This window comes from Leguminivora glycinivorella, chromosome 1 (assembly GCF_023078275.1).
Source record: "Leguminivora glycinivorella isolate SPB_JAAS2020 chromosome 1, LegGlyc_1.1, whole genome shotgun sequence".
Classification (NCBI taxonomy): domain Eukaryota; kingdom Metazoa; phylum Arthropoda; class Insecta; order Lepidoptera; family Tortricidae; genus Leguminivora; species Leguminivora glycinivorella.
The window spans coordinates 5,653,984-5,677,981 of NC_062971.1; the positions used below are offsets into that span (position 1 = coordinate 5,653,984).

Below are 23,998 nucleotides of genomic sequence, written 5' to 3' on the forward strand. Positions count from 1 at the left end.
GTACAACACTGCTCGAGAAGTCTGGTTAGAACTCCATAGATTGTTTGACGGAACTAACGAAGATAAAAGCTATAATCTATGCATGAGCTTCTTTGGATTCAAAAGGAGTCCAGAAGATGACATAGCGACTCACATGAGTAAATTGAAGAATATTTGGTCCGAACTTAATCAAGACTTGAAAAAAGATAATAAAGAGTTACCCGAACTATTATTGATCTGCAAAATTCTTGATACACTAAGTGAGGAATATTCGACTTTTAAAAGTAGCTGGCTTTTAGTTCCGAAAGCAGATAGAACAATAGAGAGTTTGACAAATCATCTTTGTGCTTACGAAAGATCAATCAAGGGTCCTGTGCCTGATCAAGAAGCATTAGTTACTCACTCAAATGATGTTCGAGTAATCGATAAGAAAAACAAAGATAAAAAGATTAAATGCAATTACTGTTCTAAAATCGGTCATCGTGTCAAGAACTGTCAAAAGTGGATACGAGATGGCAAACCTCCGAAGAACATAAATGCACAGAAGGGTGAAAGTACGCCATCAACTTCCCAAGCGTCAGTAGTTAATATGACAGTAATGCTGGTGCAGGAAGAAGTCTTAGTCGTCGAGCATGACAAGGACAATTGGTACGTAGATAATGGTGCCACTAGCCATATAACAAATAGAAGCGACTTGTTTACAACTTTCAATAATTTTGATGACAGGCATACCGTTACAACAGCCAATGGTCATGTTTTACAAGCCAAAGGAAAAGGATCGGTAGTCTTAGAAACGAATGTTAATGAAAAAGTCTCAACTATTACTTTAGAAGATGTATGGTATGTTCCAGGTATCCAGAAAAATCTATTCTCAGTCCTAGCAGCTCACGATAAGAATCCCGATAGCAAGTTTATATCTACAACTCATAATTGCAGTATATCTATAAATGGAAATGTCAAGGTTATCGGAAGACGAAACAAATTTGGTGGTCTCTATAAATTAGATGTCCAGAATGTCATACCAAAGAAGATGGTAGCCTGTCTGACAACAGAGACTCAACTTTACCATGAGAGATTTGCCCACCAGAATAAGCGGCATATTAGAGCGTTTGTGAAACGAGAGTTAGGGATAGAGCTTCCCATTGATGATTCATTATGTGAAAGCTGCATTTTTGGTAAATCGCACAAGCTAAAATTCGGTACGAGAAGTAGAGCATCACATCCAGGTGAGCTAATTCATAGTGACGTGTGCGGACCATTTCCCAACTCTATCACAGATTTACGATATTTCGTACTATTTCGTGACGATTACTCTGGATATCGTATGATTTACTTTATGAAAGCCAAGTCTGAAGTAAAACAAAAACTAGAACAAATGATTTTAGAAGCTCACAATCAAGGTCACCCAATAAAGACACTTTTGAGTGACAATGGAGGCGAATATGACAATAAAGATGTCAGAGATATTCTTGCAAAGAATGGAATCAAACAGAGGCTGACAATGCCATACACGCCGGAGCAAAGCGGTTGTTGCGAACGTGATCATCGCACGTTAGTCGAAGCAGCAAGAACGATCATGTATAGCGGCGAAGGCTTTCCTCAAGCGCTTTGGGCAGAGATTGTTAACACGGTAACATACGTCATTAATAGAACAGGTCCCTCCAGAGTGGAGAATAAGTCACCGTTTGAACTATGGAATGGCAAGAAACCAAAGATATCGCATTTAAAGATAATTGGCAGCACGTGTTATGCTCACATTCCCAAGCAAAAGAGACAGAAACTTTCGAAGAAAGCGCTTAAAGGAAGACTTGTCGGATACGATAATGATGACGGTTATCGTATATGGGCGGCAATAGAAAATGACAAATATAGACTTATACGATCTCGCGATGTCATATTTGACGAAAAGCCGCTCAACAGACAAAACTACTCTGAGATTAAAGTGCCCCAGAAATCTAGAGATTCGAAAAAGAATGAACTGGAAATAAAAATTGTCTCACCAGAAATCCGTCCAGCATTCAAGTTTGGTGTGCCAGTACCAAACGACTCGCCAATATATCGCCAAGAAAATACATCGCCGTTCGAATTTAGGGAGGAAAATCAAGTCGAAGACACAATACATGTCGGTGAAATGCCATTTCGAGTCGATGAAAGACAAGAAGTCGAAGATTCATCATTCTCTGAGGAAAGATCAGAAGGTTTAGCGGAGGTGACTAATCCAATCGCGTCTGAGTCAGTTCCTATCGAAGAAGAGGCGTTCTCTGAGGAAAGATTAGAAGGTTTAGCAGAGGAGACTAATCCAATCGCGTCTGAGTCAGTTCCTATCGAAGAACAGGAAGAACCATTCTTTGACACCGAACATTCCTTACAGCCCAAATACGACTTAAGACCAAGATCGACCCTTCGACCTCCAAAGAAATTTGACGACTATGTATGTAATGTTGATACCCTTACAGATCCTCAGTCCTACAGGGAGGCTATGAAGAGCCCTCTAAGAGGAAAATGGGAGGACGCTATGAAAAGAGAGCTAGCATCTTTAAAAGAGAACGACGTGTGGACTGCCACCAAATAGAAAGGCACTCTCATCAAAATGGGTATATAGAATCAAGAGAAATCCTGATGGCTCTATAGATAAATTTAAAGCACGACTTGTAGTAAAGGGCTTTAAACAGCGAAAAGGAATTGATTATGACCAAACTTTCAGTCCCGTTGCAAGGATGGCAACAATAAGAGCGCTTATAAGCGTTGCAGCTAAGGAAAGGCTGGTACTTACGCAATTTGACGTCTCAACAGCATTCCTATATGGAAGACTTCAAGAAGACATATATATGGAACAGCCAGAAGGTTTTAATGATGGCAGCTCCAACAAAGTCTTAAAGTTAAAGCGCAGTCTATATGGACTTAAACAAGCACCACGCTGTTGGAACTCATGCTTCGCTGAAATCCTTTTAGACTTAGGCTTTACACAGAGTGATGCAGATAGTTGTTTGTTTACTAAGAAGACAAATGGAAAGAAGCTTCTCATAACCTTGTATGTGGATGATGGACTAGTTGCTGCTACTGATGCAGAAGTTACCAAAGATTTTTTGAATGATTTGCAAAAAAGGTTCAAGATAACGACAAAGCCTGCATCCTACTACTTAGGATTAGAAATAACACAAGAAGAAGATGGATCTGTCGGAATAAAGCAAGAATCTTATACAAAAAAGATTCTGGAAAGATTCCATATGAGTGACTGTAACCCTATTTCAACTCCCATTCAAAAGGAATCAGTGTCACAGACTAGTGAAAAAGGGAAAGTCGCACAACGCGAAAAGAATTTTCCATACAGAGAAGCAGTAGGTGCTCTGACGTACCTGATGGTTGGAACACGTCCAGATATTGCTTATGCTGTCGGTATTGCATCTAGAAAGCTTGAGAACCCCGACGATTCGGATTGGCTCATGGTCAAAAAGATTTTTAGATACTTGAAGGGAACAACCAGCTTCGGTATAAAATACAAATCAGACCATCCCGAAGGCTTTATTGTTGGATACAGTGACGCTGACCACGGGGAGATCAAACAACAGGAAGATCGACCACTGGTGTCACCTGTTTATACTCGGGAGGAGCTGTCTCGTGGCTGAGCCAAAGACAACCATCAGTTTCAATCTCTACCACTGAAGCCGAGATCGTTGCCGCAAGTGAAGCCACAAAAGAATTAATCTGGCTTCAGAGAGTATTTAATATGCTGACTCAGCTTAAAGAAGTGCCAATTCTCTTCGTTGATAATGAATCAGCAATTCGACTTGCTCACAATCCTGAATTCCATAAGAGAACGAAACATATACAAATTAGGCACTTCTTCGTGAGAGAAAAAGTCCTTGAAGGATTAATAACCGTGGAAAGCATAACCACAACAGATCAATTGGCAGACATGTTTACTAAACCAATGCCAAGACCGAGGCTCAATGAACTGAGAAAAAGAATCGGCTTGACACACATTGTTGAGGGAAAGTATTAAAACCTCATTGCGTAAAATTGTGGTTACTAGGCAACAATGTTTATATGTCAATTAGACTTCTGAAAATTTTCGATTCAATATACGTTGTACATTGCTTTTTGAGATTCTTTTCGTTAATATAGATATACATATTTAATTACTTCCATATAGTCAGTAGTCACCATTAAGCTTCCAAAAGTATTAATATATAGTGCGACTCACAACTTTAAAACAAGTACCATCAAACACCGGCGTATCCAAGCTTTTGTTCGATGACTAACCACTAAATGCAACACATGTATTAACAAGATTTCTGCTTAAATAACGAATAGAAACCGACTTACCATTATAAATTAAGCTTAACAGTAACTTATTTAAAGTACAACACTGAAACTTAACACAATTTGAACGCAATAACAACAAAATAACATAAAAACACGATGCCACTCAACAACAAACAGGTTAAAACACAAAATGTCAAAATGCGCGCGAAACACAGTTTGTTAGTTTGAGTCTCTCATTCTGTTGAAAATGTTGTTACAGGAGCAGTTTAAAAAGTAGTTGAAATAGTTTTCGCAAGGAAAGGATGCGTTCAAAATATTCATTTTTATATATTCGATTAAAACTATTTTACTGATTTTAAATATAATTATTATAATAATTAAGTACACACTGAAAACAACTAATAAAATATTGTTACTTCTATACTCTTGCTTAAAGCTTAATAAGTCGGTTACCATACGAATGAATCTTAACCTAAAATTTGGAATGTCAATCTGTCTCATTTCAAATAAATCACTTATGTCGTAATATATTTTGTGGAATTCCATATTTATATTATGGACTGAACTTACTCTTCATCTACCTTATTCATGCTTTAACAAAAAGGTAGTAAGTAGATATCTCTAGTAATAAATATGGCAAAATACATAGCACAAATTATAGTTCTCGGTGCTCAAGTTGTAGGTCGGGCTTTTGCGAGAGCATTGAAACAAGAAATTGCTGCTTCCCAAGAAGCAGCGAAGAGAGCTGGTGGCGGGGAAGCTGGCGCCCGAAGAGCGGCAGCCAATCTGTCAACAGGACTTACGTTAGAAGAAGCTATGCAAATATTGAACATAGATAAATTAGATCCAGAAAAAGTGAAAAAGAACTATGAACATTTATTTTCGGCGAACGACAAAGCGAAAGGGGGTTCTTTCTACTTACAATCCAAGATTGTGAGAGCTAAGGAGAGGATAGATACAGAACTGAAACAGAAGCAACCAGACCCGGATCAGAGTAAAGCCAAAGACACCTCTTAATGACTTTAGTGTAATAACTTTGAATAGAGTAGTTTAGAACAAATGTTGTTTTGTAAAATATTTTATTGCATATAAATGGATACCACAATAGTGACTAGAATACATCAGTCTTCATTACAATGCTGATTATGTTGTAAGTTATACAAAATTTATGTTCACTCGCATAATGCTACTCGCAAACCACTATAGCATTATAGTAATCAATAAATTTTCCTAAGCATATGATTAAAATGTTTCATTTGCTTTATTTACCTTAAACTTATCTCTTGGATATGTAAAAATATTAAAACTACACAATTTCATGCATAATATACCTAATTCACAAAATTATTTGTTTATAAAATATTCACAAATGATAAATGTGACTAGAAAATTTATGTCTCTAGAAATGGAAGATAATATGAATAACATAAGATCCTATGTAATTTAAAATTAAAGTAAATATATTACTTTTAGCTAACTTAAACTCAGTTGATACTCCTTGTATAAAATAAAATTATTGTAAATATTACTTAAAACTAGAATACATCAGTCAACTTACATACTATGAGATTTATATGGCAGTATTTTCTATTCGGCAATTTTTAGCAAAGTTGCATACATTAAAAATTGAATCTAGAACAGCAAAAATTCAAGTGTATGAAGCTGTAGATAGTTTAAAAATCTGGCCTCTGAACCATCCTTTTGGCATTTAAATGTTAATTACTCACTTTACAATACACAACAATGTGTAACACATAGCTTACAACATCACTCAATTTTATTCCTACAATACAAAAAGCTATTTACTATGTTCTAGCCCTTTTCAGTCAACTGCACTTTGCTGGTGTATGTTTATAATCATGCCTTAAAAATAAGCAGTATAATATGTTCCTAGTGTCTGAAGAGAGCCTATTTATAATCTATGGCTTGACATCCATAAGTATAACTACCTCGTAAGGGCTACACTCTGACATACCCAAAGTGTTACAGAGCCACCCATAAAAACCTTTCTCAAAATCACACACATCCTTCCACCAATTCCCTCCACTGAATGTCAGTTGCACAATACCTGCATACAAGCCAAGGCCTACAGTAAAAATCACTATCAAAAATGGATAAGACAGTATCACTATTGGTGCCAACATTGCTTTCTTCACCCAATTCAGATCCTCAGTAACATGCGTAAAGATGTTGTACCAAGTTATTGTGCCCATGTAAAAAGAGTACAATGCAGACACACAAGCCACAAATGGTATACATAGGAGACTGAACAGAAAAATATGCGGACCATTGTACACTGAGCATTTCGATATGTCCATCTTGTTATACTCCTCTGCAACAATGGCTGCTTCAATGATTTCAAGTTCTTCTCGAGAAATATTCAGTTTCACATCAACATTTTGACCCTTCTTCTTTCCTCTTTTTATCGTCCCTGTCATGGTCAAATAGGATTCTCTGGAATAGTCTGTCAGAGAGCAGTCTGGTGTAGAACCTTCTGACTCAATCCGTAAAGCTGTGATCTCTGTATCAGTATTCTCAGTTTCAATTATTTCTTGCACAATGTTGACTCGCTTTTTTCGTTTGGCACTATTTTTGAGACTGTCAGTGAGTGGACCCATTTCAAAGCTATTTTCAGATTGGGTTTGAGACATGCTGTTGGGAGTAGCAGAGGAACTCTCATTATGTTCATTCAGAAACTTGCAGCTTTTCTGTATTTCATCATTAACCTCTCCGAGATCATCATGGCTTGAACATGCATCTGAAGAGTTCTCATAAATTGGAGACAAATCAATGATTTCTCGGCTGTTCATCATGGAAAGGGCTTGATAACCATTTTTTTGGGAAGTTTGTGACTTCTGTGGTTCAGTCTCTATGTTAGAGTCATTGATATCTTCATCATTGACATCAGTTATGATGGGTAGGTTGATTTTCATGTTGGACTTGAGACCCTCCATGGTAGAGTGTATGATTCCATTGACAACATGTTCCGTGACTGGTGACAGGCCGTTCTTGTATTTGGTTGGCAAATCAGTCTCAGCTCCCTGTTTAAAAACAAAAAAAAACATATTACTGTAAAACTGTAATATTAAATTCAAATTAAGTAGGACTAAAATAAGTAATGAAGAGAACTGGATATAAAGATATATTAACTTTGTAGTACGTATAGGTCCCTAATCAATAGGCTTGTGTCGTTCACGAACTATGAACTGTTAGGAATAAAATCCCATCAATGACCGAAATGAACTGAATCTTTCCGTGCTCTGAGAATCGGTCTTTGCTCATTTAGTTCAGTATAGGATCGGCGAGCGCGAGCGATTTGGATCGAGAACGAATGTGTAACTGCGCCGACCGAGAGCGAGAGCTACTTAGCAGAGCCACAAAAAAGTTAAGTTTTCATATTAAACTTCGGCTACTTACAACCTTTCGGCCCGGAATGTTACTATCTGTGGACTATTCGTATCATTTTGACACTATTCGGTCCCATTCGTTCTGATCTTTCCGACCGCAGTGGTCGCTGGTCTGGCTGAACTAAATGAGCAAAAGACCTAAAAGAGCGAACTAGTTCGTGGGAGCGATTGAACGAGCCGAGTCCGATCAACGAACGAAACGGCACAAGCCTACTAATCAAAAACTAAAATATTAAATTTACGATGAGCGACGATGATGTTGTAACGCTATATTTTAATTACCAGAAATAGCTCCTTATGCGATTCGAATTAGGTAGTGGCTCGCGTATGTGAATAATGCACTTTGCCTCATCACAAATAAGTAATCCTGTGTGTAAGTTATGAGAAATTACGAACCTGTACAGTAATTATGTGGTCTACATGGCCGGTTATCGAATTTTGTTTTTTGCCATTGCGTTTTTTGGGCAATATCAACATAGGTTGCTCCACTTTAGCCATTTTCACTTTTAGTATACTTCACTATTGTCGTTGTTAGTCAAAATGTAGTGTTTATTTAATAAAAACTAGAAAATAATTACACAAACAAACACCATAGTAAAAATGGTGAAAAGAATTTATTGAACTTGGCTTGTGCTGTTTGAGCTACCTAGAGGTCGATATTGTTTTTTTCTACTATAAAACCAATTATTATTTCATAATAATTATCCTGTAACTCACTTGTATCTTGTATTAATGATTTTAATTAGGTAATGGGTACTCTGCAATGTAAGTTCTAATTAATACTGACCGTGACCAACTAAGGTCGTTGTTTTCAATGTCTTAAACAGTCATATTTAATTTGTTTTGACATTTGCAGAAAAAGTAAACTTGTCAAAGAAAAGGAAACCAAATCAAAGTAGAATTTGTAATACATTTATTAGAACTTAAATCATAAACTTTTGAGAGAAAGTAATATTTAAACAAAATGCTTAAGGTATACAAACAATTTCATTTTTTTCTAATTAAAATAAAACTTCGCAGATAATTCATGAAACTTAACCTCACTTTCTAATGTTCCAGGGTATGGTTAGTTTAGTTACCGGCGGTGCATCGGGTCTGGGTAAAGCCACAGTCGAGAGGTTTATAAACCATGGAGGGAAAGTCGTCATCCTTGATGTTCAGGCCACAAGAGCAGAGCAGGTGGCTAAACAATTTGGTAATGATGTTATAGCTTCCCCAGGTTGTGTAAGTACAAGTTTAGTATTTATAAATTTGTATTTAAATATAAAAAAAATATTGTGTGTATTATGATATTTATTGTTAAACTATTTATGCATATTTTTAACAATGTAATAAAATCAATGATAGTAAAAAAAATATATTATGTTTGTCAATGTAATGTAATGTATGCTACTGGCCTCCAACCATTACTAATAAAACAGCACTTCTTCAGATCACATCCGAGGATGACGTAAAAAAAGCACTGCAGTTATGTAAAGACAAGTTTGGGCGGTTGGATACTCTAGTCAACTGTGCCGGCCATGTTGCCACGCACCAGATATACAACTTCAATAAAGACAAAGCTTGCGACCTAGAAGGATTCCAGAAATGTGTTAATGTAAGTTAATTATTGAAGTATATTTTATCACCTATGTGATTCAAGATCAGGGCTCAGAACTGGTAATGAACCTGCTACCAATAAAATAATAAAAACAAAAAAAGCCATTTATTTCTGGTAACTTATCTAATCTAATATTTAAAAAGTTGATAATCCTATATTACACCAGAACACTCATTGGAAATGATATAGGCCTCCGGGCGAATCTGTTACTATGGTTCTAAATATGGTAATCATATAATACCTCTCAGTGTAAGACTCAGGCATAAGTCATAATATGTGACAATCCATAAGAAAAGGGCCCTTATGGCGGTTTCTAGTTACGGAGATATCGACGTTTTTGTAAAATCGTTCGAAATTATCGATTTTTGAATTTATGCAAAATAGTAAAATATACGAATAGACGTGCAATTGTAGCTTGGTTTCAGTAGTGTACGTTAAGTATTTCTATATTAAAATTCAGCTCAAAGTTTAGTAGAAAAGGGCCCTTATGCCAGAGCGCGTTCGAAAATATGAAAACTGTTGTTAAAAAATGTTGTAATTACTTACAACTTTTGTTTATAAGTTAGTTTATGTTATAGGTATGATTCAATGAAGTACTTTGATACCTAATTTAAAATTACCCGATTTAGGTACCTAGTCGTCACTTTAAAATAAAAATCTTACTCGTGAGTAGCTACTAAGTGCAATCTGACTTCAAACCTCACTCGGCGGCGTGTCAAAGCGAAGATGTTCTTCCTTTGACTAATGCCGCCGTTACCACTGTCTCTCTCTTACTCGCGACACTTCGCACGCCGCGCTCTTCACGTGGCAATGTTGCAGCAGTTGACGGTACGTAGTTTATGAATGGTCCCTTATTGGTGACATTATCGGTGGTAAGATGTGTTTTCTTCCGATATACTAAGTGTCTTAAATAATTAAAAAACAAATATTAAGAATTACAAATCGATCTGGTAGGTACTGTGTGAATTAATAATTATAATAAACGTTTTATGAGAATTACTGATTAATGATCAAGATTTTAAGTTTACTTCATATAACATTTTTTCTTTGGTATTCTGTTATAATACAAGATAAGTAACTAAAATAATAAAATACATTAGCAATGAGTAATTTTTATCTGTGATGGTCATAAGGGCCCTTTTCCCAAATGTATGGGAGTCAATAATTTGTGATTTTTATGTAACTTTAAAAATTTATAAATAAAAAAATAAGATATGCAGAATAATTCTGACACTTTAGTTATAAATGTGTAGACTGATTAAATATAATTTAGAAGTCTCTATACGAAAATTATTATTATTATAGGAGCAGATGTTAAATATTCTAATTGTGATATTCTGATTAAAATATACATATTTAATGAACCATGGGATTTTATTTCTATCCTTAAATGTAAGTTGAAACATATATAACTATGTACTATAGTTCAGATAGCAACATATTAGAAGAAAAGCCAAAAAAATATGTTTTCCTAATTTTTTTCTTATAAGCGACTTGCCCTAATCAAAGCTCGATTTTTCATGATCTGGAAGTCGATGAAACACAATCACAACTGATTCTCAAAGAAATGTACCTTGAGATACACAATCAATCGTCATCTATGTAACTTCCAATGGATATATGAGTGAGAAAAAGGCAACAGCAAACCAAAAGAATATTCTTTTTAGTTTTTGATACAGTGTATAAACATGGTATGCAATTTGGAAATGTTTTCATGCCCTGATCTATAATCATTTTTGACCATTGAAATACTGTATGTTATTTTAACTTCTGTAATAAAAAAAGTATAATTTGAAAAAAAAAAAGTATAAAGTATAAAATTTCAGGTAAATACAGTAGGCACATTCAATGTGACCCGCTTGGCTGTGGGTCTGATGGGTCAGAACAAGCCCAATGAGCAGGGACAGAGAGGAGTGGTCGTCAACACTGCTTCCACAATAGCATATGAAGGTGATATAGGTAAGCTTTTACAAGGTATTTTGTTTTCTTGAGACTTGTTGGTCTATCTATTTAGCCCCTTTTTTCTGAATTAGAGTACATATATCTCTGATTCAGTGTGTCGCTTGGCAAAGGCCTCCTCTAGCTCTTTCCATTGGGGTCTATCTTAGGCCACTCTTCTCCACTTTGGACCCACTGTGAGACTGAGTTTGTCCTCCCATCTCGTTTGAGGTTTCTTCTGGCCCCTAGTAAAACCTCTAATAATACCAATTTGTTATGATTTTAGACTTAGACTTGTTGGTACTTGTTTTTAAAAATTTACTTTTAGTTTTGTTCTTGTAACTTCATGGCATGATGAACTAAAGCAATAATTGGCAAAGGACAGCCTGTGAGCTGGACAATATTTTACAAGGAATATGAGGAATTTTAATACTGCATCACACACTATTTTGTAGGCTGGATGCCTCTCACTGGTCCTTCAAAAATGCGATATAGCCAGCACTAAGTAAAAATGCATTTTTGGTGAATATCCTCCTCAATTTTTTTTTGTAGCCTGGTTCTGTGTCCCATTGCTGTGCAAAGGCCTCCCCCCGTGATTTCCACAGCTCCCGTTGGTGTGCAATTTCTGGCTCATTCATCATGAAGGTGTCGAGGCCGTTCCGCCATCCTACAAAATTTTGACCCCAATCAGGGGCGGCTCACTCCGCGATTCTATCGCCGCGCTACAAGTACATGCCGGCGGTTGCGAGTTCGTGACCAAATCAGGGGTGGCGCGCGTTCTCACGGAACGCACGTTCGCACTTTCTATTGTTATTTGACGTCGCGAGTTTTTTTTAAAGTTCATATGCGATGACCGCGTGTGGAATGGCTAACAGTGCTAAGTTAAATAGACATCATGAATAAAGGATGGAATATTCTTACACAGATCTACTATTGATTAAGTCCCACGGAAAAGTTCAATAAGGCTTGTGATGTTGGAACTTAAACCAAAATACTGTATAAGTATATACCTAGAAAGTACCCAAGACTTAAATATAATATGTATAATACTTAGTATAAAATTTTATCTGAGTAATTAATTTGTTTTAATCCATAGGCAACCCTATCATCCGACGCTGCGCACGTGCGGCTAGTTTCTTTGTAAAAAAATTGTAGGCATTTAAAAAGGCGGCATGTCGTGAACATCAAAGCAGTGGGCCTTCTGTACTTGTACTATTATATATTCTGTGCCCCAATGAAAATAATTTGCTGACCACTGAAATCAATTGTAGGTCGTCATAACTTTGCTTTAGTGTTGCTGTCTAATAGTTTGCTACCTGAGACCAAGAATAATATAAATAGTAGTCCTAAAATAATGTTTATTTAAATTATTTCAAAGGACAAGCTGGCATTGCTGCATCCACAGCCGGCATTGTCGGTATGACATTGCCTATTGCCCGGGATCTGGCGCCTAGAGGGATCAGAGTGGTCACAATTGCTGCTGGTGAGTGAAACTTGAGTTTATTGTACTATTGGTCTATAGGTACCTTTGCATGCCAGTTATATCCTAAACAAATTATTCAGTATCTATACATCAAAATCTTCGATCGGCCGTGGAAATGGCGTGCGCTGCCTCGAATGGCGAGTGTCTACAGTAGCGGTTTGCCACCCCTGTGTAGACCCGCCTAATGGCGTTACTTAGGGCCCATTTACACAGTGCGACAACTCGCACACGAGTTTTATTACATTGCGCATACAGCCATCAAGCTGTGCAAACTTTTATGTAACCTCAACAGCCCGCAATGTAACTAAAATCGCATGCGAGTTCGCATGCCGTCTAAATCAGGCCTTATTCAAAATGAGTTATTGCCAGGCACACGTCAGTTCTCTAGATTCTGAATAATCTCCCATTATTAGCCAGTGGAATGCCCTGCCTGAGTCTGTGTTCCCACATGAGTACAATCCAGGTCTCTTTATAGCAAGAGTAAATAGGTATCTCATAGGTAAGCGCGATCCACCGTAGGCCGCATCATCACTTACCATCAGGTATGATCGTGGTCAAACGTCTACCCATTCATACTAAAAAAAAAAAAAAAAACAGTACGTAGCCAAATGCACTAACGCTTACGATAATATCGTAAGCCGTTTTGGCGCGACAGAGACTGCTTTTCGTTCAGCGTTTACGTCATCGATTGTCGTGAAGATCAACCGTTTTACACGATGGTCAATAATTTGTTACTAAATACCTACTATTATTTTCTTTCGAATATGAACCCTCCATACTGAATTACTGATTAAAGTAAGTATGATGAAAATTGAAACCTGCTTTTTTTTGTCAACAGGTATTTTCGACACTCCCCTAGTCTCATACTTACCCGAGAAAATGGTAGAATTCCTCAAACGAATGACTCCCTTCCCCTCAAGACTAGGCAAGCCGGAGGAATTTGCTCACCTCGTATCAAGTATCGTGGAAAACCCGATGCTTAACGGAGAGGTCATAAGATTAGACGGCGCCCAAAGGTGGTTCCCGCTGTAATATTAAGCCAGTTATTGTTAAGTTTGTAGAAATAAATGTAGATATTATCTTTGTGTTTTACGTTTTAGGTTATACATAACCTAACAGTATTTGGATCTCCTGATCGTCCCATTGGTCCCATCCTATGTTGGTCCTGTGCCTCCTCTAATCCTGTCTCTCTACTTATACACTTCATCCATTTGACTTACCTACAGGTATGTCTAAAGTAAAATTGTAGTTTATTATTATTGATTATTTTCGATTTGATCAATAGCAAATTCCATAAGTAATTACCATATGTATTTCCACGGACTCCAATCAAAACTTTTAACTGGTTACGTTGGCTCGATAGAAATAAATCACCGTTGTAAGTATTTAAGTACACATATAATTTTGGTAATAAAATAGCTAGTGATAGGCATTAGCCATATTATTTGACTAGCAAAGTTTCAAACGTACCTACTATACTGTCATTAGATGATTGACACAAAATGGAAAATCTATCGCGTTGGCCCTATGCATAGCAAGTTGCGCGCCATAATATAACGCCATGCAGAGTCAGTCCAAGATAAGTTTGCAACGATGTTGACAGCCTCGCCGGTGCATTAAAAGTCAAATTGAAAATTAAATCGTATCTATTACTTAACCTTGCAGAGGCAGGGCTATCAAAAACGTTGCAAACTTAGCTTGACTTGACCCGACTTTATACGTGAAAGTCGTGAAACAACTGAACTTTGTAATACACAATGGGTAAAGCCTTATAATGTCGACTTAAACCTTTAATTTATGAACATAGTAAGCAATCCTCACAAATTATCGTTATCTGGTTCGCATATGGTAACCAATCATACGAGTAGTCCCATTTAACTTTTGCTAAGTAGGCAGTTTAATCTTAAACGATCTCAATTAAAAGATGCATTAAGAAAACATGCACGGCTATGGATTGACCAATGAGCTTAAGAGGGCTTTCGTGTTAAAAATAGTGAAATCGCAACCGAGCGCTCGATCATACCGTGTGTGGTATCAAATTAAAGGGCTTTTCGAGCAGTTTATAAATATATATCACATTATAGGACTTTTTCTACTTGGTCTAACAAAATATGAGAAAATGTCCAAAAGTGGTAATAATTGTACCGGTGAAGGCTCGTTTTCAAAAAATTGGCAAAAATCAATAATAGCAATTTATAATCACTAAGGCATAACAGCAATTTAAGTAAACGTTGCAGATTAATTTAGTACAAAACTTACTTCGATGTGATGTAGATTTTCAAAGAAATTGTCACTTAATTTTAGGTAATTTCTGATAAAAATTGAATTCGCCTTAGGCTAGTTTACTCTTTTTCAAAAACTTAAAATAAAAATCTAGTCTGAAATGATTGTGGTACAGGATATACGAATATAAATTTACCCGTTTTAATATTCAAAATTGTCCAAATTTTACAAATAAGATCGACTGATTCAGCTCTATACGTGCGTTTTTCTAAACGTGCATTAGAGAAAAATTCATAATTAATTTAGTGAGTTAGTTTTCAAAAATCCAGTCTTATAAAAATCAAGACAATAAGATGCTCTAACTGGAACTTGAATTGAATAAATCTATTGGATAACGGAAAGTGTAGTATTTCACCGACTAAAACTATCAATTTTACATTCTTTTGACGTTTTTTTAGGGTTCCGTAGTCAACTAGGAACCCTTATAGTTTCGCCATGTCTGTCCGTGTCCGTCCGTCCCGTCCGTCCGTCCGTCCGTCCGTCCGTCCGTCCGTCCGCGGATAATCTCAGTAACCGTAAGCACTAGAAAGCTGAAATTTGGTACCAATATGTATATCAATCACGCCAACAAAGTGCAAAAATAAAAAATGGAAAAAAATGTTTTATTAGGGTACCCCCCCTACATGTAAAGTGGGGGCGGATATTTTTTTTCATTCCAACCCCAACGTGTGATATATTGTTGGATAGGTATTAAAAAATGAAGAAGGGTTTACTAAGACCGTTTTTTGATAATATTAATATTTTCGGAAATACTCGCTTCTAAACGAAAAAAAAGTGCGTCCCCCCCCTCTAACTTTTGAACCCTATGTTCAAAAAATATGAAAAAAATCACAATAGTAGATCTTTATAAAAACTTTCTAGGAAAATTATTTTGAACTTGATAGGTTCAGTAGTTTTTGAGAAAAATACGGAAAACTACGGAACCCTACACTGAGCGTGGCCCGACACGCTCTTGGCCGGTTTTTAAAGCAGCCTTAAGTTCAGTATGTAGGCAATACGGTGGCACCTGAATTCTTACCTAACTAAAAATATATTTATCGTAGTATAAGATATATAATTAAATTCTAAGTAAAAACGTCCCTCGGAAACACCAAGAAAAAAAAATCTTGTTTAGATGGCGCCGCACCTTTGGGTAATGCTTGGTTCCTGCTTGGTTTGGTTGGCTATCTGACTCTAATATTATTGTTTAACATACATATCGTAACACACGTCAGTCAAGTCATGGGTCAAATTGTCAAAAATGAGATCCTTAACACTTAAGTACATAAACTCACGCCTGTACCTACTTCCAAAAGGGTAGGCAGCGCACTTGTTATTAACTCAAACTTCAATATATTATAGAACATACATTTTACATATTAAATGCAACTTTACTGTCTTGTACCCAGCGACTTACCTAACTCATGCAGTTGCAGTAGGAATGTTTATAAAATTACCTCGTTTGATACGTTATGTTGTGTCTAGGCAGCTACTAAATACATTAACACACACGCAGCACATACACAGCAAGTAAATGCACAGAAACTAAAATATAAATAACTGCCATAAATACCAACAAATAAACGTTCCCATTCGTTGATTTATCACGATTCTCTAAGAATTTTTTACTTATTCTCTCGCTAGCTACTGCAATTTGGAGTCAACTAACCGATTATCTTAAGCAACAATGTAAGTATCACACTGCATGACCTATAGTGCTATGTACATAAGACCTATTTCAAAAGTTCAAGCCATCGTAACTCAAGTAATCTCCTTCGATAAATCTGCACTTAAAGCCTGTCTTTTATTAAGCTAGGTCGTCAATTAGGTAGTTATTTGCTGTAATTTGTAGTTCCCGGTCGTCGCACAGATGGGGACATGTGTTTTTCCTATTTTGTAATCGCAATAGAGATGGTAGTTTATCAGTACTTTGAGTCTATTTATAAATTAGCGCTTTTAGTACTTAGCCATGCATAAGGTACTAACTTCAGTCTAATTAATTGTAATGTTCGACGTAGGGAACAAATCAAATTATTTTATTAAATACTAGCTTTTGCCCGCGGCTTCGCTCGCGTTAGAAAGAGACAAAGAGTAACCTATGGCACTCTCCATCCCTTCAACTATCTCCACTTAAAAAATCACGACAATCTGCGCTCCGTTTTGCCGTGAAGGAAGGACAAACAAACAGACACACACTTTCCCATTTATAATATTAGTATAGATAGTAGGTATAGATTTACCGGTCGGGGTGGTGTAGTGGTTTAGCACGTCAGCCGCGATAACTGGAGACCCGGGTTCGATTCCCGGCTCCGGCACCAATGGGCTTGATCGCTTTTTCTTTAGTGTATCAAGTGTAATGGTATCTATTTCAGTTTATATTTGTAATGTTTCCAATGCAAATGCTGGGACCACACAAACTTCAACAGTTTTCATGTGTGTTCGACCCAAATCGGATATTTTTGTCTGAAGTTGGTGGTGATGGTTGGTGAATTTTATTCTAGTTTCCAACTTTCAACCGGAACGGAACCGACCCTGCTGAATCCGAAACTCCCGTAGGGTAGGTAGGTACTACCAAAATATATAGTTTAAGTAGGAATGGCCGAAACTTTAAATATGTATAATGATTTGTAATGCCGTAACCTGCAGAAGTTTGATGTAATCTTTGAGAATGTGAACAGAACCTACGATACTAATGGGCGCCGCGTCTATGTATTTTTTTTTTTTTATGGGATAGGAGGCAAACGAGCAGACAGGTCGCCTGATGGTAAGCGATCACCGCCGCCCATGGACACCCGAAACACCAGAGGTGTTGGAGGTGCGTTGCCGGCCTTTAAGATGGGTGTACGCTCTTTTCTTGAAGATTTGAAGGTCGTATCGGTCCGGAAATACCTATGTACCTAAACTGTTATGCATGTGGCAACTATTGAGTCACTTTTGTATGAGAACAGTAAGTGTTGCCATGATAAAGAAAATAGATAGTTTCATTACTTTTTTACTCTTTTTTACCCAGGCTATACTATCGGCACCATCGGCAATCAACCTAAATGTTTGCGTTAAAAATGGTGTGTTCGTTTCATAAATAAAGTACCTAGCTGAGGCAAATCGGATCGGTGACAATCGAATCGAATCGATGGAGTCGGATCAGTACAAGAAATCGGTTCCAACAAGTCAAAGTACTGTCATTATTTCTATGTAGAAGCCCTGTAAAAAGTAAGACGCTCTTTATAATGTTTATGGGCATTGATTAAATACCGGGATCGAACTCGCTGGGAGAGCTGAACCTTACCGCAAAAGGCTCTTTTAAACTAGTTTACAGTTGTCCATGGTAAAAATGCATGATCTGCCTTCAAGGGCATACCTATAGTTGGTGTAGTTATGTACATATGATTAAAAAAAAAACCTAAACAGTAAATTAATTTTACAAGCGGTGCTAAGGGCGTCTAATTTAAAATGTCTCTTAACACAATTAACTGTGAGTGTGCACGGGAATACGTCCCTCTTTGTCGATTGCTATAAAGCCGCTTTGTCAATTTTTTCATATAAAAATACAAGTAACCGACAAATTGGGACGTTTTACTAAACACACTCACAACTGGAGGCTTAAGGGGTTAGTTATGTTACATATTTTTACTATAGAGGCAGCGTGCACGGTCTCGTGAGCAAGGTCTACGCGAGGATACAGGCGAGATTCATTCACCTGATTTAGACGGGGTGCGAACTCGCATGTGATTTTAATTACATTGCGGGCTGTTGAGGTTACATACAATTTTGCACAGCCATCAATACCGCAATGTAATAAAACTCGTTTGCGAGTTCTCTTACCGTCTAAATGGGCCGTTGGTCATATCTATACATATCTGTCCCCATCAGTTTTCTCTCAGCCGCCATATACGACACCAGCGTGGGAAGAGATGGGGTGGTGGTATTCTTTTTCGATGCGACATCACACGCCACAGTACAATAAAGAGTACTATCGATATGATACAATTTGACCAACGATACCCCACTTGACTCAGCTTGACATTTACAGTTTGCCGCCCACCCATCTCGGCCATTTTCTATACAGTTACCGCCTGTTAAAAACGCAAAATAAACCTGTCATATTTCAATTTGTAGAGGTTAATAGTAGCGTTCACTTATTCACGAGCTTCAGATCGATAGCTAAGTACGTCCTCTTTCATATTTATCGCCATGTCCAGACGGACCGACACCTCAGACGGACAGTTGCGCACCATAAGCCTTTTGACATTATACTGTATATTGAATAATGCGTTCTTTGAAAAGCAGAGAGCATTAGAATTCGACGTATTGGCCATAGTAGACCTCAGCCGCAAATGCCATAAAAATATACCCGGCTCCCAGACCCCTGTCTTGACTTTTATGATAATTATAATATGTTTCGTAATGTCTTATGCCTGTAAAATACTAGCAAAACACCGGCACTTCTATTAATATATTGGTAGTTTGTATTTAAATATATTATGCAAATATTAAACTTTATGAATATTTCCGGGAGCTATGTTCATATGATTTAGTAATAAGTCTTTCTCGTATACATTACTTAACCCAAGAAAGCTGAGGGTCATAGCGACACTTGGTATTAAGCCGTTAAAGTTTGCAAACTCATTATAATATAAAAGACCTGTTAAAATATCACTGGCGGTATTTCCGGACCGATATCGACCAACAGGAAAAGAGCTACACCTATCTTAATTCCGGCAACACACGTAAATCTTCTGGTGTTACGGGTGTCCAGGGGCCAGTGATCGATTACTGTTCCGTACGAGACTCATAACGCCATCTCTGATTCAAGCGATATAACTACACATGTCGCGTGATACCTATCGCGGCCAATACGGAGCGAAATATGCGCCGACGTCATCCTACGTCACGATATATTGTCCCCTGCTACCCATCTATCCTCGATATATGTACACGTAGATTAAGATTAAGCTTTAGAATTACAAGAAAAAGCACGTAAGTAATTTTTGGAATTTTATTTCACCATCCAAGAAAGTTGACCTTCTCATCTATACGCAACGCCTAATCGAGAACAATTACCATCAGGCGATCTGTCTGCTCGTTTGATACGAATTGCATAAAAAAATGTAACACGTGTGACGCGACGTGGATAGCATGCCATGGAATTGTTGTCCAGGGACAGGTCAATGGATGTAGGTCAAAAGGACGTCCCTCATTGAGTTGAACGGAACAGACTTAAAAAATGTGTCTGAGAAGCTTCTATCAGGGAGAACTGGCGTAGAATCGTTCGCCATTCAACGTGATCACGACAGCTTTGCCAAGAGGAAATCAACAATACATATAGGTAGCAGTGGCGGCTGGTGAAAATTTCTGCTAGGCAACACTGAGCAAAAAGAAACCTACCTTAACTTTAGGTACTTTACTAGTAATCAATTTTAGGCAAGCCGGTGGGAATCGGCTTGTATGGACCAGCCGCTGCTGATAGGTAGATAATTCTCTCACAAAGTAGCTGATCTTTTATCTGGTTTACTCAAGAACAAAATTAGGTCGCGAGACGCGAGTAACCATACGAAGGTATAGAGGTATCTATAGACGTTCAGCTTTCGTGAGACATAATATTTAAATGTACTTACGGATATACTCACGTAATACATCGCGTACGGCGACATATTTCGAGTGTGTGAGACCCGCCAGCTTAGATATTATCTTAGTCTATTTTCGGTCGACAATTGATACCTTTCACGATTTCAATTAAACCTTAGGTATTAAATACAAACAAGAAGATTGTACTTAGTCGGTCCTAAAGTTCTGTCACAAATGCTTTAACTGATAAAATTGTATATAAAGGTTTTTATTCAATAAAAAATACATGATATCAAAACCTGTTTTATACTTATTAAAATGTGATATAAACGATCGAAAATGTAGATCGTGATTTTTAAGAATCCTTGATTACTTTGAGTTTGTCGATAGACGTCAGCACGCGGAAAAATAGACTTCGCAAAAGGAAGAAAAAAACATTGTTACATTAGCCAAATAAAATAATTATTTTTTTAGTATGAGTTCTCTGAATTTGGGCATATTGAATTACTGGTATTTCATTTTCCTAGAAATCTTTAAGTCTGCTAGTAACCTTTAGAACTTGGGTACTTTTCAGTAAAACGCTTAGATTTCACAATCATCAACGGGAATGTGCAACAAAACGTTGTACAGTAGCAATATTGTCCATTTAATTCACAAAAATCATATACAAACTTAAAGATAAAAGACCCAGCGTTTATAATAAGTATCATTAAAGCATATTAAGCCAACCAAAAATAAATAAAAAATAAAAACGTCCGGAAGAGGTCGCGTGTTTCTTGACTTGTTTTTTTTACCAAATTTTCAGATGTTACAAGGAACCACGCGAAACTGCGACAGCAAAGTACTTTAAGTAATATTGCAATTTATTCAGTATGAAACGAGCTTTCAAACCATGCATATGCATAGTAAGAAATATCTGTCAATAAAGTTTTTATCACTTAAAACCTTTGTGACAGAACTTTAGAACTGACTAAGTATAGTACAAAAGCAATCATCGCCATCTGTCAGCGGCCTCGTAAAGCGTATTGAATATTGATACCAATAACGATACCGTATTTATTTCCATGCGTTTGTCTCGCTTGTTTATCAGCCATATTTATTTACGTAGCAAAAATCGCGTACAGTATTTTGACTTTGTGTACCCCTCATCAAAATATACCTTGTATTGTTTAATTGTTGTGGGTTGTGAACTTGTGACTATTGTGATACCTACTTGTGATGGCAGCTACCAGCAAGGGCGGATCCAGCTTCGTACCCAGGGGGGGGGTCACGTGGTTAATTTGCACAGCCCAACCTCAGTGCTCGAACCCCGAGATCCGCGTATGATCTGCGTTAAATGATTTTTGCGTCGATTTCAATTTAATGATGTTGGCGTTTTTAGATTTTGGAAAAAATGCAGGTGTAAGAGGAAAGCTTATTTGTGATAAACTTTTTTGCGATGATTATCGATCCCAATCCTATCCAGGATCAAAAGTTGATTACATTTATACATGACGGCTATCGTGTCCTACTGCTGGGCAAAGGCCTCCCCCAATTTCTCCACTCAACAGCGCTTGGATGGGACAAAAATATCCTTTTATTTTTTTTATTTATGTACGTAAAGTACTGATTATCCTTATATTGCGTTTTATAGCTTTATTCGCTGTCAGAATGACAGTCGCAGGCGCAGCGGGATGTCGCGGGAAATTCATGTCACTCGTCAAAAACAAAATAGTATTAAATTATCATACAAATTGTGGCCATTTTAGACTTAATGCAAACGCATTAAGATTCACAATTGCGGTGTCTTTAAGTTCAATAGTCGTGGTTTATTGAGATATCGGAGATTGGGCGTCGCTCAAATGATACAGTTGTAAAATAAAATAATAAATTGTAAAGTGGAATAAATAATCTGATAGAGTCCGATCAAGGGAACCCTGCATAGCATTCACAATAGGGAACTTGACTGTAGTTAAAATAAAATATTTTTAGTAATCATGCCTGTATCCCATACGCACTAGTGCGAGCAAGTGAAACTACTAAAGCTTCAGTCGCAACTTTGGAGGCTAATCTGAACTGAAAAACGTCTGTGACATTGCAGTGACAGGTTGCCAGCCTCTCGCCTACGCCAAATTTAACCCATATCCCACAGTCGATTTAAAACACCCACGGTCGTGGGGTTAATTTATTCGACCATTCGTTTCCACACGAACTTCCTGTTTACTGGGGGGGGGGGGGGGTGACTGTAGTTAAAATAAAAATTTTATACCATACACGAAATAAAGCATCGGATAGTTATAAGAAAAATATGTACAGAAGTTATTTTTAAATCCAATTTTATTTAATAAGTCAGGTAGAAATATATAAAGTGAGTTGACCGTGACGTCACTCAATTTGATTCCATATAAATTCATATTATCAAGTCGTTCAAATTTGTTTTGACAGTTCTTAAAAAGAAGCTGATTTGACTAGGAGGCAAGTAGCCTATAAAAAGTTCGGTATTGTATTTCAATCAGGTTATGTATGAAAATCAAAATGTTTTTGATTATAGCTACTTAACACATTAAAGTAAAATTAGACCTCCTTATACGTATTCCACTACGAAAGTTAGGTACTACGAAGTTGGTGGTATGTACAATTACGAAGTTCGAAGTTTTTAGTTCGTACTACGGTATAACGGTACCTACCTACTTCATTTGGAGATAGCACATTTTGCGTTACCGAAAAGCTACGAGTTAAATATTAGATTTGGAGTAAACGCAATACCAATAACCCGATATTTTACAGACCATGAAAAAATCCTTATACGATGTAGAAACTCCGTTCAAGTCGTTTCGAATAGCCATTAAATTATTTGATGGCGCGTAAAATTTCGACGGAAAAGCAATTAAAGAAAAGAAGTTAGCTGAAAATATTTTCTTTTACTTAATTTTATGGGCTTTTTGAACCTAAGGTAACTAAATGTTTTAATAGGATAGGCTACTTGCCTCCTAGTCAAATCAGCTTCTTTTTAAGAACTGTCAAAACAAATTTGAACGACTTGATAATATGAATTTATATGGAATCGAACTGAGTGACGTCACGGTCAACTCAGTTACTTTATATATTTCTACCTGACTTATTAAATAGAAATTGGCTGTAAGAATAACTTCTGTCCATGTTTTTCTTATAATTATAAAATATATAATAAGTATAAAATATTTTTCCCCTCACTAGCTCGAAAACACGTGTTTTGTCCTTTAATACCAGCGGGTAAACACGCATTTTATCCACTAGTGGGTAAAGTAATTTGACCTTGAATAAAGTAAAATTAACTGCTTTAAAATTGATAAAAGTAGGTGAATCTAGTAATAAAGATGATTTACCCCCTGTGGAACTACTGGAAGCAGTGATAAACGCATTTTTTGCGTTGTAGTTTCCTCGCTATAGTGCGGGGAAAAGTTGTGTGTTACACTCGGGTGCAAATGTATTTTACTTCTCGTGTGTTAAAAAACTCGCAAGTTCAGGATTCTATTCTCG

General features: G+C 36.9%; 4 protein-coding genes across 5 annotated transcripts in view; 2 read left to right on the forward strand and 2 right to left on the reverse strand.

Annotated features, from left to right (window-relative positions):
• LOC125226160 (DNA replication licensing factor Mcm2) overlaps positions 1–4,424 on the reverse strand; it is a 29,030-nt gene extending 24,606 nt beyond the window's left edge. For both annotated transcript variants that reach the window (XM_048130072.1, XM_048130065.1), the window contains exon 1: positions 4,306–4,424. Coding sequence is in view for 1 of the 2 variants with exons in the window: in XM_048130065.1 (XP_047986022.1) it covers positions 4,306–4,308 (3 nt within the window). In the remaining variant the exon portion in view is untranslated. The remainder of the gene's footprint in view (positions 1–4,305) is intronic.
• Positions 4,425–4,753: 329 nt separating this feature from the next.
• Positions 4,754–5,484, forward strand: LOC125230296 (mitochondrial import inner membrane translocase subunit Tim16). The gene has a single exon (XM_048135421.1). The coding sequence runs from the start codon at positions 4,879–4,881 to the stop codon at positions 5,260–5,262; it is 384 nt and encodes a 127-aa protein (XP_047991378.1). The 5' UTR covers positions 4,754–4,878; the 3' UTR covers positions 5,263–5,484.
• A 148-nt stretch (positions 5,485–5,632) lies between these two features.
• On the reverse strand, positions 5,633–8,336 carry LOC125230280. The gene is made up of 2 exons (XM_048135399.1): positions 8,049–8,336; positions 5,633–7,286 (listed from the first exon to the last, which is right to left on the reverse strand). Exons 1-2 carry the CDS (start codon positions 8,148–8,150, stop codon positions 6,165–6,167), a joined length of 1,224 nt encoding a protein of 407 aa, XP_047991356.1. The 5' UTR covers positions 8,151–8,336; the 3' UTR covers positions 5,633–6,164.
• A 172-nt stretch (positions 8,337–8,508) lies between these two features.
• On the forward strand, positions 8,509–13,752 carry LOC125230288 (3-hydroxyacyl-CoA dehydrogenase type-2-like). The gene is made up of 6 exons (XM_048135410.1): positions 8,509–8,625; positions 8,712–8,876; positions 9,085–9,249; positions 11,079–11,211; positions 12,569–12,673; positions 13,512–13,752. The coding sequence occupies exons 1-6, from the start codon at positions 8,617–8,619 to the stop codon at positions 13,703–13,705; spliced, it is 771 nt and encodes a 256-aa protein (XP_047991367.1). The 5' UTR covers positions 8,509–8,616; the 3' UTR covers positions 13,706–13,752.
• Positions 13,753–23,998: the final 10,246 nt, after the last annotated feature.

What these genes read in the sequence shown, in the direction of transcription:
- LOC125230296 (XM_048135421.1), top strand. Translation starts at nt 4,879, where the DNA reads ATGGCAAAATACATAGCACAAATTATAGTTCTCGGTGCTCAAGTTGTA.
- LOC125230280 (XM_048135399.1), bottom strand. Translation starts at nt 8,150, where the DNA reads ATGGCTAAAGTGGAGCAACCTATGTTGATATTGCCCAAAAAACGCAAT. An exon ending in ACCACATAATTACTGTACAG is followed by an intron (nt 7,287 to 8,048) that starts GTTCGTAATTTC and finishes GTTTTTAAACAG; the next exon opens with GGAGCTGAGACTGATTTGCC.
- LOC125230288 (XM_048135410.1), top strand. An exon ending in TTATAGCTTCCCCAGGTTGT is followed by an intron (nt 8,877 to 9,084) that starts GTAAGTACAAGT and finishes GCACTTCTTCAG; the next exon opens with ATCACATCCGAGGATGACGT. An exon ending in AGCATATGAAGGTGATATAG is followed by an intron (nt 11,212 to 12,568) that starts GTAAGCTTTTAC and finishes ATTATTTCAAAG; the next exon opens with GACAAGCTGGCATTGCTGCA.